Genomic DNA, 17426 nt, shown 5'->3' on the forward strand with positions numbered 1-17426 from the left:
ATTTGGTTGGCTTTTTGGGCTTACCCTAAAGTAAAACGAAAGTGTTTAGGTATGATTGTTTGAATGAACCAAGTTATTATTTTTCTTGTTAAAAGCCAAGTGTGTACTTTTGTTTGTTGATTTCGGAAATTTAGATTTGTTTTACTTCTTTATTTGGATTTAAATGTCACTTCCATGTAACTCAAATATGTTTCCCAAATGATTACGATAACTAAGTAAAAGATCCATGGAATAAGTAAACCCTATGATAAAAAGGGAGAAGAAGTTAGGAGAAAAGTCATTGTTAGTATATCTTTGGTCCAAAACAATTAAAACTGCACACACTGAAATATTAAACACATTACTGTAGCTTACAACTCCACTAAAACTCCAATGTAACTCTAAAATATAAAGCAAAATGAACGAGATGTATGAGATATTTTCTTGATCATTACATATTTTTGCTTCGATGAGTTAGTGTAGTTTTGGGACTTAATTGGCCTGAAACAGTATAGCAGGGACTGTTTTTTTTGTTTCATCATCAAGTTTTCATTCGGGCAATGCAAATCGGTGCGACTGAAGAAGGTCGTAATCAATCCCTTACAAGCCGAAGACGAGAACAATCATTCTTCGCTTAAGCTTTAAATACAAGAGGTTCAGTTACACTAGACTTGTATTTTCATTTCAGCGCTTTAAAACTGGGTCAACTATGCATAATACGGAACCAAAGATGTATATAAAAGATCTACAAGACATGTCACTATGGTTATTGGTTAAGGTACATTACACAAGAGATACATCATTCACTACACAACCAACACACGCACTCTTGTTCTGGTCTCAGTTCACTTTTCCTGTTCTCGTCAGGTACTCTTTCATGCGACTTTGGTTTGTTTCAAATATGAAAGGCATCCCCCTTATCTGCGTACAACCATATATATAACTCGGGACTTAAGAAAGGAACTCGAGGCGTGCAGTTATTATAATCATGTTTTAAAAAAGGATCTAGGATCAAACCTCCACTAGACAATCAGATTTGAGGATTAAACTCTGTCCAGGATCTACTTCCTTCTCGTTTACTGAAATTGGATACTTTCCTAGATTCTTCATATGAAACGACCCGTCATCACCCAGCCGTATGATCGCCTGCATTCAACAACCAAAAGAGGGAAGAAAAACAACAAGGTGGTCACAGATCATGGGTTGTTTCTTTTCTCACACAGCTCAAACACTTAATATACAAATAGAAGCATCTACTATTGACCAACCTGTCGTCGAGATATTTTGCTACCTCGCTTTTCTCTTCCCAAATCAATGTCCACCGCAAGGTCTTCTGTTGATCTACCCACCAAAACCTGTGCCAGGAAAAAAGAACCCCGATGTAAACAAGTGCTACTATAATTTCTCACGAAGCTTCTCTAAAGTCATACAAGGAAAATACTTAAATCAATAGGACAATAATACCTCAGGCTTCTTGATGTAGTGTTTTGAATATCTACCATATAAAACAGCGAATGCACCACGGGAAGCAATGGCTCTTTGCATATATGAGTATGCAGCCTGCTCAAGTCTTATGATTGTTCTTTTCATGTCCTGGCTCTGATACTTGGAAACTGCAAATGAAAACATTTTACGGAATCACAAACAAGCCTTAAACCTAGTATAACATCTCTTTCGCTACCCATGGAAATAGGTTCCCTACATATCCCTCAGTATTCATGGCTTGTAATGAACTTTGTGAGCCAATGCTGAAATACTTTCCTGATTCACATACTAAAAGCTTTCTTTTTTCCAAAAATGTAGATAGATAAAGCAAACATGAGTTCCACTGAACGAGAAGGGATGCTCAATTACCTTCGAGATCAAAATTATCTTGGTCCTCAGGTTCCAAGTCCATGTCAAGTATCTGAAATCAAAAGGGTGTTATCGATTAGCTGTTAATGTTTCATGGAACTATAGCATCAAGAATAAAGATTGTTACCATAGCCTCAATGTCAGAATAATTCGGCAAGTCCTCATCACTCTCACAAACATGCGTGTCTGCTTCTGCTGGAGTGTTCTCCAGCACAGGGTCTGGAATCTCTATCAAACCACAAGCAGTATCTTTAGCATGTGACGCTTCATTAATAGGTGGTACATCTTTTTCCTCTTTACAGGTTTCAGTATCCTTGTCCGGGTAGCTCTCATGACTATCAAATCCAACAAAGAGTGTTCCACCAGCAATTTCTTTCTTTTCATCTATTGCACCGGTACCAGCTGAATGCAGAGTAGTAGAGTCTGCCTGTGCAGAAGCTACACAGGTAGAACCACCAGGAGCAACAGTATTCTGTAACTCAGTACTAGTAGATGCCCTGGTTTTGCTACCTTGACTTGATTGGCCCTTCAATGGCTTTCCTTGAGTACCCTGTGAACGTCCTGAGTTTTTCTTTTGGGTCTGGAGTGAATGTCCTTCACTTTTTTCCTTACTGGCGGAAATGTCTCTGACACATGTAGTTATTGGATTATTGGTATCTTTAAAGTTCCGCCTGGCTAACGAAGAAACTGACATTGGATGGGAGTTGTTGGATACGAAAATGTCATCATTACACGGAACCTCAATATCCTCTTGGTTTAATAAACAGCAGATTACACCCTCAACAATCTCAGGATGAGGATCTACAGATTCAGACGCAGTTTTGTACTCCACTAAGCTCATTTCACTTGTACCATCTAGCTCAAGCATCACATGATCATCCAGAGTTGCACCTCCTGAATTGGTTGGTGCGGTCAAAAGTTCTTGCTCGGTGGAGTTAGGCAAAGCCTCGCAATTTGTATCATTTGTCGAGTTCACCAACAGTGAGCTAAGACCATCATAATATGACTTGTCAACTTCTTTGCCATCTACTTCCATGAACGATTCAGGGTCTTCCTCAAAAAGAGAAGTTGAAAGCTGTGCCAGGAAATCAGTGCTAGCCGTTGTGGTTTTCACCTCATGAGCAGTAGTATTCTCCAGATTCTGCTTGGAATCTTGATACACCGCATCACATCCTGAAGGGCTTGCATGTTCAGTAAATGTGAGATTTTCTCCTCCTCCTACATAAGGAATGTCTCCCTGTATATGATCTTCCGACACAACATGATTTGTCACGCAACCGCCTTCAGCCAAGATTTCTGGAAACGCGTTGTGGATGATATCCATGTGAGAGTCTTCAAGACCAAGATGTGTTGCATCACCATTATCCATGAAATGGCTATCATTTGGTGGAACGAGAAAACCTAGATCCAAGGAATTGAATGGCTCGGTGCGAAACTTCTTCCGTAAGGAATGATAAGTATGTCTGAGCCTTTCAGCATTTCTCTTCCTAGATGAACTTTTGTTTTCTTTTGAATACCCACTTCTACCGAACTTTGTAGGAAAATTAGGGTTAGTACGTTCAAGCTCAGTCATCCGAAAAGCCGCCTCTGCAGAAACAACTGGATCATAAAGCAATGCATGCCATCTATCTTGCAGTTCTCTGATAGAAAATCTTCTAGAAAACTGCACAGCACCTTTAGCAAGCGATTCCAAAGAAGCTCCGGCCTGCAAATAAATTAAGTATTCCAGTTCACTTAACTGCTCGAATACCAGACAAGCTGAATGAAGAAACACAAAACGCATGCTCTAACCCTCTATTGAGATAAAAATCCATGGCTGAATCCAACAATGTGACAGACATGTGACCAAACTCAATGAAATGGGAACTCACCTCAATGGCATTCTTTAGAAGCAGGTCGTCTTCTGGTATCCACGGAACTACCTGAGCAAGAGCCCCCATGTCCACAGCCAAAATAAACCTTCTCTTCTCTTAGGAGTGGTCTAAGAGATGGTGACAGTACACAAAACCTAATCAAAAGAAAATTAAAATCAGTGGACGTAAAGGGAAGTAATAAACACTTTGGCAGACAGTAGACATTGGCATAGTATTATCGAAATTGATTCAACTTTGGGTTCAAACTAGGGGTGAAGGACAACTAACTAAGAAGAATCTATCTTTTAGTCTACCAACCACTTAATGGGCTTATTAGGCTTCTCTTCCTCACCTTAAGCATTCGAGGTTTCGTTTGGCAAACACGTTAAAAGAGATGGGAGTTATAGAGAATACCTTGAATCAGCCAAGAAAGATGATGTTTTGTCAAGCTCGGGAACAACAACAAGAGTGAGGTTCAACAGCCTAGAAACAGTAACCATGTCACAAAACTGAAACAACGAGTATCATCAGGATTTGGAAATAAGACTAATTAAAAATAAGACAAAGATCGAAAGAGTGTGATTAAGCAAAAGTGACGAACCACGATTCGCAGTTGATTTAGTACGCCATTACAAGTTAGAATTCCATTATTGTCATGTTCTGTAAGGAAAAAAAAAAAAAAAAAAGTCTCGTCATTATAATACTCACAAGCTCCAAAGAAGACGCAAAATAACAATCAATTCGAAATTCTCACAAGTTTTGTATCACAAAATCAATGTATAACAGAGAGGGAGAAAGGAACAACACTAAGCCTCAAAATAGAGAATTTAGAATATCCCAAGAAGAAAGGAACTGACTTGATGGGAAGAAGAGGTGGCGGCGGCAATCAACTGGCTCGAATTGAAAGGGGGAAAAAAAATCTGAAACCCTAATTTTTTAGTATCTGACTGTCTCCGTCGTCCGGAGGCGAGAGTGTGTAAGAAGAAGAAGAAGATAATAACCAAGCGACACCGTTTTGATACCTCTCTCGCTTCTTTGGTTTTCTTATTTGTTGTTTACTTGATTTTGAATTCTTCTTGCCCCGAGAAATTGGAACTGAAAGGTAGTAATTAGTAGCAAAATCTCTCTGTTTAATTTATGTAATTACCATTATATATACCTTTTAATGAATTTACTTAAAAATAAAATTAAAGACCAATGTCTATTGGCATTGGGATATAATTTTTAAGAATTTTTTTTTTGTTAGTTTCTATTTTAGTTATACCTCTAGGCAATGACTATGTACGATTTACCCAAAATGATTTAAACCTATTTAAAATTAACATTGAAATTTAAACTAATTTTAGCCAGGAGTTTATTTTTTAAAATAGTATATGTAGATAGTAGATATACATAAAATAATATTCTGATGAAATCCTACGTATTTTCCTTGTGGAATTTGGATTGAAGACGTCAATTTTTTTGAAGGATTGAAGTAATTGGCTATATATATAAAATGAAGTTACGAATACGTAGGTTTTGGAACACAAACAATATACACCTTTTGAGTTCAGGAACTGCTTTGTTTTGTCAGGTTTCTCTCTCTCTCTCTCGTGATTTGATTACGTAGATTTTTTCCTCTGGACTTGAGACATCTTATTATCATTCCTTATCGCATATTATCATCTGATTTACAGATTGACCATGCAGGCCTGTCTCTACCCCATGGCAGAGTATGTCAAAACCTTGTTCGATATAAAAGGTAGGGGTGGGCATTTCGGTTTAAGTTCGGATTCGGTTTGGGTTCGATTCGGTTTGGTTAATTCAGTTTTCATAAAACTCTAACCATATTCAACCATTGTTAGTTTGGTTTGGTTTGGGTTTGGGTCGGTTTATATTCGGTTTGGTTTGGTTTGGTTTGACTTTAATTCAGTTTGATTTTATTCGGTTTAAAAATCAATTAATGTAACAAAACAAAATTCATTCTCCTTTGTAAGTTGAATAATTCAAAGAATTCATGAAAATTTTACCTAAAAATGATAACTATATCAATATTAAATGTTTAGTAATTAGGGAAAAATAAAATGAAACAAACTAAACAACGTAAGAAAGTAAAAAAAAGTATAATTTCTTGTAAAAACCTTTATAAGTCTTTACAATTTTACTCTTTAAAATCTAGGGTCAAAGTTTTAAAATAATTAAATCTAATCTAACATAAATGAATTCATAAAGAATAAGATTATGAATACATATTATACAATAATTATGTATATTACTAATTATTTAATTAATAAAAGCACATTGGGTTTTCGGTTCGGTTTGGGTTTAAACCGAACCAAACCGAACCGTTTGGGTTGAGAAGAAACTTAACCAAATGGTTTGAGTGTAGGATTGGATTTGGTTTGGGTCGGTTTCAGTTCGGTTGGGTCGGTTCGGTTCGGTTTGGTTCGGTTAAAATGCCCACCCCTAATAAAAGGTTTTCTTATTTTCCAAGATGTGTAGGCAATGCCTTATATATGTTTACAATATTTAACCTAATCCGAAAGTATAGAAATAACCCAAATATACAACATTTATATGGTAATTACACATATGAGCCTTGGCTCATAATACCCCCCCCGCAAGCTGGAGTATGAAGATCTCGAATACCCAGCTTGAGGAAAAACTCATCAAACTCCTTGCGACCAAGAGCCTTCGTAAGAATGTCAGCTAACTGAACCTTAGTCGAAACATGTTGAGGAGCAATTACACCTCGAACTATCTCATCCCGAATGAAATGACAGTCCGACTCAATATGTTTCGTCCTTTCATGAAAAACAGGGTTCTTACTCAGGTGAATAGCAGCCTCGTTATCGCAATGAAGGGGAACCGGAGCAGAACAATCAACCCCCATAGAACGAAGAACCTCCCGCAACCACAAAATCTCACAAACAGTTTCCGACATGGCACGATACTCTGCTTCAGCCGAAGACCGAGAGACGACATCCTGCTTCCGTGTCTTCCAAGAAATTGGAGAACCGCCCAATTGAATAAACCAAGCAGTTAGCGAGCGACGTTGCAACGGACAACTGTTGTAATCGGCATCACACCAAGCCGAGAGACGAAGATCAGTACCAGACCGAAGTAAAATCCCCTGTCCCGGATTGCGTTTGAGGTAACAAACAACCCGACACGCAGCCTGCCAATGTTCGACCTTCGGAGCATTCATGAACTGTGACAAGATATGAATCGCATAGGAGAGATCTGGTCGAGTAACAGCAAGATAAATGAGGCGACCAACCAAACGTCGATAACGAAACGGGTCAGGTGATGATTCTGTTCGATTGGATGAGAGACCGGCTTGGCACCAAGTAAACCCGTGTCAGAAATAATATCAAGCGTATACTTGCGTTGAGAGAGATACATGCCTGTCGAATTTCGAGCAACCTCAATGCCCAAAAAATACTTAGATATACCAAGATCTTTCATATGAAAACAAGAACTCAAGTAAGCTTTAAACGCGGTAATCACCTTAGTAGAGCTCCCCGTAACAATGAGATCGTCAACGTAAACAAGCACATGAATGCGGCTGTCATCATTAGCAAATGTGAACAGAGAATAGTCCTTTAGACTCTGTTGAAACCCATAGTCCTTCAGAGCTGTGGAAAGCTTAGAAAACCAGCAACGAGGCGCTTGTTTAAGACCATACAGAGACTTGTGGAGACGGCAAACCTGTGTCTTATCCGCAGTACGAAAACCCGGAGGAGGTCTAATAAAAACCTCTTCTTCCAAATCTCCATGAAGAAAAGCGTTATGAACATCCATTTGGTGCACTTCCCAATCCCGAGAGACCGCAACCTCCAAAAACGAACGTACCGTCGTCATCTTACAAACAGGCGCAAACGTCTCCTTGTAATCAAGACCCTCAGTCTGCTTGTTACCAAGGACAACCAGGCAAGCTTTGTAGCGCGATAATGTGCCGAGAACTGAGAACAATCGACGTAAGAGTCAATGGGATACCAGCTCGAATCAAGAAAAACACCATCAGACTCCAAATGAGTTGTATTCATCACATAACCATCAAGGCGTTTAGATTTAAACTTTTGACGGCATCCTTTTCCCATCGAAACATCATCATCATCATCAACAGACGAGATAATATGCTCATATGTCTCAGCAGAAATATCAGGAGACGGAGACTGTAAAATCAGCGAGGAAGGAGAAACCACACTCTCTGGTGAAGACGGCATAGGACTCACAAGAGGCAAAGATGGAGAAGAAACATCCGGTACAACAGGAGCAACCGCAACCTCCAAGTCCGCAAGAAGAGGACTTACAGCAGGTCCCGGCAGCGGAGAAGGGACCAAAACTTCTTCCACGAAAATATCTTCGTCATCATGTATGTGAGGACGAGGAGACAGAGTACTCAACGATGGTGGAGACTCCAATAAAACCTGAGCGAATGGATACTCAGTCTCGATAAAAATCACATCACGAGAGGTGGAAACAACACCACTTTCAAGATCATAAACCTTCCAGCCCTTTTTCCCATAAGGATAACCAAGAAAAACATAGCGATTGCTCCGAGAAGCAAACTTATCACCACCATGGCGTTGATTGTGAGTATAGCATAAGCAACCAAACACTCTTAAATGATTCATAGGCGGTTGACGTTGGTAGAGCATCTCAAAGGGCGTCTTACCCTTTAACACCAATGTCGGGGTTCTATTGATCAGATAGCCCGCCGTAAGAACACAAAAACTCCAAAATTCTACCGGGAGATGAGCTTGAAACCGCAAAGCTCGGGCAACGTTAAGTATGTGACGATGCTTCCGTTCAACTCTCCCATTTTGTTGGGGAGTGCCGACACAAGAAGTCTCGTGAAGGATGCCATGTTCGCGAAAATATCCACCAAGGCTGAGGAACTCAGCACCATTGTCACTGCGAAGAGTCTTTACTTTCGTATTGAACTGTCGTTCAACCATAGAGATATATTCACGCAAAGTAGAAGCAGTTTTAGATTTATTTGGCAGCAAATAAATTCACACAGCGCGAGAATAATCATCGACGATTGTGAGAAAGAAACGAGAACCACACATTGCTGTCGTCCGATACGGACCCCATAAATCACAGTGAACAAGATCAAAAACCGCAGAAGTTGTATTAATGCTCAAAGGAAAAGAGTCGCGTGTTTGCTTGGAACGAATACAAACGTCACATGTTTTGGAATCAAAAACACTACTACTACTACTAGAATCTGAAAACTGAAACATCTCCATGGTTGTCGACGAGGGATGTCCCAAACGATGATGCCACACATCCTTAGGCTGTCGGTCCAGAACGCGTGTCACCGCTGCAGTTGCCATCCCTCTGAAAAAGTATAGACCATTGTCTTGTTCACCCGCTCCAATCACCGTCTGTGTGATGTGGTCCTGAACAATACAAAGCTTATCAGATATCTGGAAGATACAGCTCCTATCTCTGGTCAACTGTGAGACCGATATAAGATGACATTGCAAACCATCAACAAAAAACACATTCAGTAACCAAAGATGAGACCCAAGAGAAACTTTCCCTTGCTTAGTAGAAATAGTAAAACGACCATCGGGCAACTTGATGAACATAGGTGCCATATCACAAACATCCAAGAGAAAATCAAGACAACCCGTCATATGATTCGATGCACCAGTGTCAATGATCCAGGATTCAACGAAAACTTACCCGAGAGATGATCTTGAGTACTCGCTTTTCTTGTGTTAAGCATATCCTTCAGCTTTCTCCACTCTTGATCATTCAAACCACTAAACCCCACACGATCAGCCTCAGTAATCGACGCAGAGCCCACAAAAACCGGTGTCGAAGTCTCGACATGATGAACTTGCGCCGTGTCAACACGCTTCGGCGGAGCAGACACACCACGACGATCAACATTCGCACCTCCAGAAACGCCTTGCATCGGAGGAAGCTTGGAACGCGGACGATCACCCCACCACCACGGATAACCAATCTTACGAAAACAGTGGTCGGCTAAATGTCCTTTCCGGCCACAGCTTGTACACAAAGCAGAGGGATCACGAGGTTGTGGCGACGAAGTTGGACGAGGAGCAATTTGAACCGCAAAACTAGCACCTTCATTACGTACTTCCAACAACCGACTAGCACGCTTAGACTCCTCATCTTGTGAAACAACTTGATATGCTTCATCGACAGAAGGAAGTGGATCACGGGAGAGAAGAGAGGACTTGACAGCACCAAAAAGTCTTTCATCAAGCCCCATCAAAAATTGATGTAGCTTATCCTCTTCCCGTTCTTTAGCAATTTTCGCTACTGTCTTGGCACTTAGAAATCCGCGAGACTCGTCCATAACTTCGTTAGCTTCCCATAATACGCCTCAACTGCAGATCCTTTTTGTTGACAATTCGCCAATTCAGTTTTGAGACGTTGTACTCTCTGTCCGTTCTTTACAGAAAACCGCTTTTGTATTTGAGACCATAGGTCATGAGCGATTTCATGATGAGACAAAGAGCTACTTAAATCCGGTGCTACCGTAAGGCGGATCCAAGAGACCACCATCGCATTATTTGCCCACCAATCTTCAAGGTCATCGGAATCATCATCAGGTTTAGGGATAGTACCATCCACAAAACCAAATTTCTTTCTTGCCCGCAAAGCAAGTCGAAGATTCATTGCCCACTCATCATAGTTAGGACCACGAAGTTGTGGTTGAGAAATCACAGATCCGGGATTATCTCCAGCAGAGAGATCATAGGGATCGATCCGACGTCGTGCCGATTCGACCGGTACCTTAGCTCCGGACGACAGAGAAGAACTGTTCTTTGTAGCAGATTCTTCCGACATGATTTATAAGATATGTATACCAACAGAAGGATTGGATATACTAGGTCAAGAACAAAGGAAAATTGAAGAAAAAGACTTGAACAAGTATGGGTATAGAGGATCGAAGAGCCTAAAAATTTAGGTTTAGCTCTGATACCATGTCAAAACCTTGTTCGATATAAAAGGTTTTCTTATTTTCCAAGATGTGTAGGCAATGCCTTATATATGTTTACAATATTTAACTTAATCCGAAAGTATGGAAATAACCCAAATATACAACATTTATATGGTAATTACACATATGAGCCTTGGCTCATAATAGAGTAGGCAAATGCCATGGGTCCATCACAAATATCAAAACATTTCTTCAAGCAAAAGCGTCCAATTTTTTCAAAAAAAAAAATTTTATTAAGGGTTTTTAGATTTTTGGTAACTTTGACAGAGGCCCCATTTTAATTTAAGATGGGGCTGTGACCATGCATGATTATGTTTTTTCACTTTAATAGAAATAATTCACATAATATGATTATTAATTTATTTTGTAATTTCATTCTACTTATAATGAACTATAGTATATTTTAATATAGAGTTTACTCTTAAACTTTATTGTAGAATTTGATACTTCCTAAAAAGCTAACATCAGTAAAAAAAAATTAACTTGAATCAAAGTAATATATTATAAGATGTTCAATTTTTCTTCTACTTTTTAACCATAATTTTCTGTTTTATTTATTTACTTTCATAGAAATAATTCACATAATATGATTATTAATTAGTTTTGTAATTTCACTCTAATTATAATAAAATAAAATATATTTTAATACATAAAATTTATAAATATTTATAGATAAATAGCTGAATACATATTTTGTTTTAAGAGAGAACAAAATGTATATTTAAAATTACAATTTGATTAGTTTGAAGTTCCTGTCATATATTTATATTTATAGTAATTTCAAATTTTTATATCCAAACCAAAAAATCAGTTCTTTATCCACAATAAATTTATTTTTATGAATTTTCACATATTGTATTAACTTACATATTCTATCAAATATTTTGTAACTCTCATATTTATAATCATATCCATATTTTAAGGCACTAAATTTTAATTAATTGCAATTATTTATTTGTGTTTATGTTATTTTTTCACTTCCATAGTATTTATAGCATTCTAATGAATGATTAATGACAATTAAAAATATAATAAATAATAAAAGATATTAATATTTAATTATTGCATTTTTGTTATTTTTATATACTTTATGTAAGATTTCAACATGTGTGTAGCATATGCTATTATGTTTATAAAAATTTCAACATGTGTGTATGATATATATATATATATATATGTAAGATATGATATATATATATATATATATATGATATTTTTGTTTTAAAATATGATGAAATATTTAACTTTTCTATCATCTAAATTGTTCGTAATTTTTTTTGGGATATTAGTACTACATATATATTATTCCTATATTATGAACATCAAGATGTTTAGTTTTATTTTCAATTCTACTTGTCATCTTTAAGATATGTCGCGTATTTTGTATTTTGCTTTTATTTTTTATTCATTTTAAAATAAATAATTCACATAAAATTATTATGTAACTATTTTTCAATTTCTATTCACTTATTAATATTATTCTAATCATATATCATTTATCAGTATATAGTTAATTAACATATATATATATATATAATATGTTTATATTAGTTATTAAAACCAAATTATTGTGAATTGTAAACATATATAAGTTAGGTTTTGGTCTCACTTATACTGGTATAATTGAATCATTTTTCATTTAGAAGAGCAAGAGATGAGATCGTCAAAACTTCCGTTATATCAATATTATACTGATATATGACTTCATCAATCATCTCGGAAAAGCTTCTTTAGTTTTTCGATTAATCATCTCGAATAATATTTATTTTCATAATAAATCTAAATAATATAATAAATAATAGGTAAGTTTTCTTGTATTTGTTGGACAGTGGAAAAACAATTGAATGAACTAAGAAAACTATAAAACCATAATTGAGGGAATTTTTATAACTTTTGTACAAGTTTTGAAAGATACATAATAGGTAAGTTTTCTTCTCCAGCTGATATCTTCTCCCGTACCACACCTGCATCGATCTCTCTGTTGTCCACCACACCGACTTCTATTACAGAGCTGACACCCACTTCTGCTGCTACGCCTTCTGATGATGATGTCTCAGTCTCCACTACCACGCCTGCATCGATCTCTCCTACTTCCACTGCACCAACTTCTAAAACAGACATGACACCCACTTCTTCTGCTAGGCCTTCTGATAATGTTGTCTCAGTCTCTATATTACAGCAACTGCATCCAGCTCTTCAAAGCCAGCCTCCTCAAAAGCAGACCGGTCCAGCTCTCCAAAGCCAGCCGCATTCACTACTACTAGCCGTCTTCAAAGATCAGAGTTGGGACGAGGTGCTTGTTGGTACATTCTTATTTAATTTGTAGTGGTGTCTATAGAACCTAGGCATGGAGATGTCTCGTGGCTGGAGGATTTTCATATTGAAAGATGTCTTGTATTATTGCTTGATCACGTGGAGATAAGCATCTCTACTTAGTGGCCACCCGACACCATAACTTGACTCATTGGCCGGATGAAAGGTCCATGAGATGAAATAGTACGGTTTTATGAATCTAGGAAGATTGCCAGGGAGTGCTAGATAGAAGAAAAAAGGAAAAACAACTGAAGAGTTGGAGTGTGCGAAGACGTGGCAACCATTCTTGTAGAAGAGGAGGCAAAAAGAGTTCGAGACATCATAATGCGTAAACATGTTGCAAGAAGGTTCACTTGTTTGATACTCATGTCCACAACAACCACAGTGCAGTAGTTGAAGGTTTAAAAAATCTTACAATGAAGTGTTACAAAGGATATCATCCAAGTTTTGGTAAAATTTCTCGTTGCTATTTATACTCTTTTTTAGCTGATTGAGTTTCCCAAATACAGTACTTGCATATTCCTTTTAGATCAAAACAAAGATGCCGCAGTCTCTGTTTGGTTCTTTCCCCTTTTAGATTGAAAAGAAATACACTTTTAATTCATAAAAAAGCTTATTCATTAGTTCGTAGAATACTCATTCTTAACATTAACAGAACAGAAACTATCACCACATACAAAGCACTCTGTTTAGTTGACCTCTATGGGCAAACACAACAAATTTTTTTTTTTTTGGGCTTTCTTGTTCATTTTATTCAGCAAAATGCCACAGGGGAGCGTAGGTATACAGTCTATATATATTTACTTATATAACCATGCCTCGGTTTAGAGTGCAGTTTCTACGGACTCTTCAGGCTTCTCTACTTGCTTCTTAAGGAACTCTAGCACAGAGAGGCGCTGCATGTTCAAATTTTACATTGTCAGATGAACTTTCACTGAAATTCAGATTCACTAGTTTTAGAAAATATCGAAAACAGGATGTCGTGCAAGAATCTTACTCGTTGCTCAAGAGCAGAATCTTCAGAGTCCAATTTCAAAGATTCCAGCAGTTTCATGCCTTCCTTGAAACCATCTGTAGCTGCATCTTCATTTTGTAGACTCCTGTCTATATCCGCAACTTTGGCTAATGAAACTGCCACATCCAGAACCTACAAAAAAAATTGTAGAATAACAACCAAACTCAGTTGCTATCTCCGGACAGACCTTGCTTGCTATCTTTCAGTTCTAACTTCTATACGCAAGAAATCAAGTAGCAGATAAGAAAACAAAAGTGAAGTTCTCTAAACCTCAGTGCACCCAAGCAAAAATATTAGTAATTGACTTGAAAATAACTTAGGATATTATTAAGAGCAGTTCTCTGATATTGGCAAGGTAGCACATAAGCAAAATGGCAACAGTGGAAAAAAAGAACATCCGCACAAACACATTGCGAACAAGTATTCTCGATTCACTCAACATCCTGTTTCAGATCCTCGATCCACTAGCAGCTTAAGTTAAGCTCTAAATCTTTTAACGTTTTCTGCCCTAGACCCAAATTAGCGTTAAAAAGAAACAACCACTTCAGAAAAACACTTTCTGCTTCTAAATAGATAGCTTACGATCTACAAATAAAACATTCATGCATACTGTATAACTTAACTAACACCAGATTACACTCTGTGAGGCCTTAAATCCGAAAACTAAGAGTAACTAGTTCAGTTCCTCTTTACCTTGTCTCTTTTCTCTAACCAAATTCGTAACCAATTCTATGAAATTAAGAATAATCCCTGATTCTATAAGTCATTTAGTCAGAAGATTAGAAAAATAACAGGCTACAATTAACAAATCACTGAGACAACGAATGAAGCAAAAGCATGAAGGCAGACTTACTTGTGAAGGAGCATGTGGGTGATGCTTCATTGCATCACGTCTAACATTTAAAGCACGATGGTAATATGACCTTGCAGCTTGTAGGTCTTGGTCATAGTATTTAAGATCTCCTATTTTATTGAGTGAGACAGAAAGTGTATGTGTAATCTGCAAGTTTAGAAAAAATTGTTACAAAATCGTAAAAGTTTGCAGTATCAAAATATAACAAGAACCAGTGTGTAACCTCCAAATCATTCATTGGCAGTTTCATGAGGAATTCAATACTCTCTTCGAAATGATTGACTGCAGAGCTTGAGTCTCCCATTGCTCGGCTGTAACAACAAAACAAATTAAGTTAACCATCGAACTCAACCCCCCGAAAGAAAGATTTCAACCACACCAAACAGAACGGCAATCATTTCGGCCAAAATAACGTAGTTCAGGGGCCACACACTTGAGGAACTCCAACACTAAAAAATCACATATCAACCAAAGTGTCTACAATGAGTCAAATGAGTGTAATAGGTAGGTGGGTGGGATCATAACAGAGCATATTGATGACCCTTTCTCAATCTTTTATGTTTACAGAAACTCGATAGTGGACAAATGTTGGAAATAAACAACATGGGATAAAGCATACCTGCAGTCGCCAAGCATACCAAGGACTGCACCAAGCTGTGAGCACAACTCTGGTGTATTGCCCTCCCTCCCAAGTTGATCCCGAATGTCTTCGGTACACATTGCCAACCTTGATTTAGCACTTTCATAATTCTGGGCACTAAATGCCTGTGCATAGAGATTGAATCAGAACAAGGAATATAACCAGAACTCAACAACAGAACAAAGAACATAACAAAGCGTAAATCATTAAAACAGAATAAACCCCACCAATTAAGTCAACAAAATCTTAGAGGTAGAACTCACCCTCATAGCTTGTTGCACCAAGAAAGAACCTCTTTCCATGGAAACATCAGCGTATATCACTTTTTTGTTATCATTTTCGACCTCTTCCTTCTCTGTGCCATTGACAAGAGTTCTCTTGATTCTAGCATGACCTTCAATAAATTGATCAACCATCTTTTGAAGGTTTTCATCAGCTTGAATACTTTCAATGTCAGCACCACAGAGAGGGCAGTCCTTAAACCGTGTTAAGCACACTCTGCACAAGAAACAACAAAATTTAATAATAGTAGAAGACCCAATCACCATCCATTATGAGCCAAAAAGGGTAAAAGATATTAAGCAGCTGAGCACCTAAAAACATACTAAGATAACACAAAGATAAAAACCAAGGCTTACTTGCAAAACACATGAGTACAAGGCACACATCTACTGCTATCATATAGAAGTGCTTGACAAAGCATACAGCTAAAAGGGCCAAGCTTGAATGTTTGGGAGTCATAACCAAACGGGCACTTGGCAGGCACAGTTGCAGAGTCAGTAGAGTCCTTATTCAATTTTCCTTCCTCTTCAGGACATCCTTTACTCGCGATTTCTCCTTGCTTTCGTGCAGAGGCATCGTCAGGACGAGCACTTTTAGAAAAAGGGCAACCAGAAGCCGCTGTTTCGCCTTGTTTCCGAGCAGAAGCATCGTCGGGACGAGCAGCTTTAGAAGAAAAAGGGCAACCAGAAGCAGTCATATCGCCTTGTTTTCGAGTGGAAGAAGCATCGTCAGGACGAGCAGCTTTCGAGAACGGACACACAGAAGTCGTCATTCGTGTGAAGGGTAGTAGTAAAAACAATAATCCTGCACCTCAAATTTCAAACGCAAAAATCACAAAAATGGCTTTCCCAGAATGAAATACGAAATTGGTTCCTCGAGTAAACAAAAGCTTCTCCCTAATTCTAAATCTCCCTAAAAAAAGAAGCTGAAATCGAACATAGAAGAAGCTAACTGAAACATTCTTATCGGAAAGTGAAATTTCATAGAGATATTGAGCAGGGCGTTTCAGAAGTAGCACAACACAGAGAGAGAGATGGGTAAACAAACCTGGATCGGAGGATTGAGGCGACTCAGATTTGGAGATTGTGGTCTCTTTCGCGGCTTCTTTGCAATCAATGAATGATACGATTGATATTAGCTTCTTTTTCGATAAGTTTTTTGTTTTTGTGCGTTGGATGTTGTTTTGTTTTGTTTTGTTTTGTTTTTTCTCTCAGTCAAACTCAAAAAGATAGATAGATAATTAATTTTTGAAGGATATGTGTTCTTCTTTGTTGATTGAATTGGGCCTTCGGTTCTTACAGCCCAAAAAAAGAATTTGGGTTAAAAGTCATTTTAAGATAAAGGTTGTTTTGGATTATGATATTTTTTTTTAGTGTGAAGTTTTGGATTATGATATAGATACTAAATAAAACTTTACGATCAAAAACGGTAAATTTGGTTGGATTTAATTCTGTTAAAAATTGTTTACTAACTCATCTTTAATCAATTATTAATGGTTGGATAATTTCTAAAATGTAGTTGAGGTCTTGATGGTTGTGGTTTTGAAATCTATCCACATTTCATATTTGGTTTATATTTCTAAATCTACCGTAATCATGTTTTTTTTTTTTTTTTTTTTTTTTTTTTTTTTTTTTTTTTTTTTTTTTTTTTTTTTTTTTTTTTTTTTT

The 17426-nt window shown here is 37.4% G+C and overlaps 2 protein-coding genes across 5 annotated transcripts; both read right to left on the reverse strand.

Annotated features, from left to right (window-relative positions):
* On the reverse strand, positions 679-4712 carry LOC104712034. 4 transcript variants are annotated; one of them, XM_010428827.2, is made up of 10 exons: positions 4544-4712; positions 4288-4346; positions 4101-4195; positions 3705-3841; positions 1961-3538; positions 1834-1885; positions 1444-1592; positions 1248-1334; positions 997-1125; positions 679-900 (listed from the first exon to the last, which is right to left on the reverse strand). In XM_010428827.2, exons 4-10 carry the CDS (start codon positions 3771-3773, stop codon positions 820-822), a joined length of 2145 nt encoding a protein of 714 aa, XP_010427129.1. In that variant the 5' UTR covers positions 3774-3841; positions 4101-4195; positions 4288-4346; positions 4544-4712; the 3' UTR covers positions 679-819. The 4 variants fall into 4 exon arrangements, with proteins under 4 accessions (XP_010427129.1, XP_010427131.1, XP_010427130.1 ...); XM_010428829.2 differs by having other exon boundaries at positions 4101-4169; positions 4544-4711; XM_010428828.2 differs by lacking the exon at positions 4544-4712 and adding an exon at positions 4441-4461.
* On the reverse strand, positions 13590-16961 carry LOC104712035. The gene is made up of 8 exons (XM_010428831.1): positions 16807-16961; positions 16116-16563; positions 15741-15975; positions 15457-15602; positions 15061-15148; positions 14838-14984; positions 13967-14116; positions 13590-13865 (listed from the first exon to the last, which is right to left on the reverse strand). The coding sequence occupies exons 2-8, from the start codon at positions 16529-16531 to the stop codon at positions 13794-13796; spliced, it is 1254 nt and encodes a 417-aa protein (XP_010427133.1). The 5' UTR covers positions 16532-16563; positions 16807-16961; the 3' UTR covers positions 13590-13793.

The sequence above is a fragment of the Camelina sativa genome, chromosome 9 (assembly GCF_000633955.1).
Source record: "Camelina sativa cultivar DH55 chromosome 9, Cs, whole genome shotgun sequence".
Taxonomy (NCBI): Eukaryota; Viridiplantae; Streptophyta; class Magnoliopsida; order Brassicales; family Brassicaceae; genus Camelina; species Camelina sativa.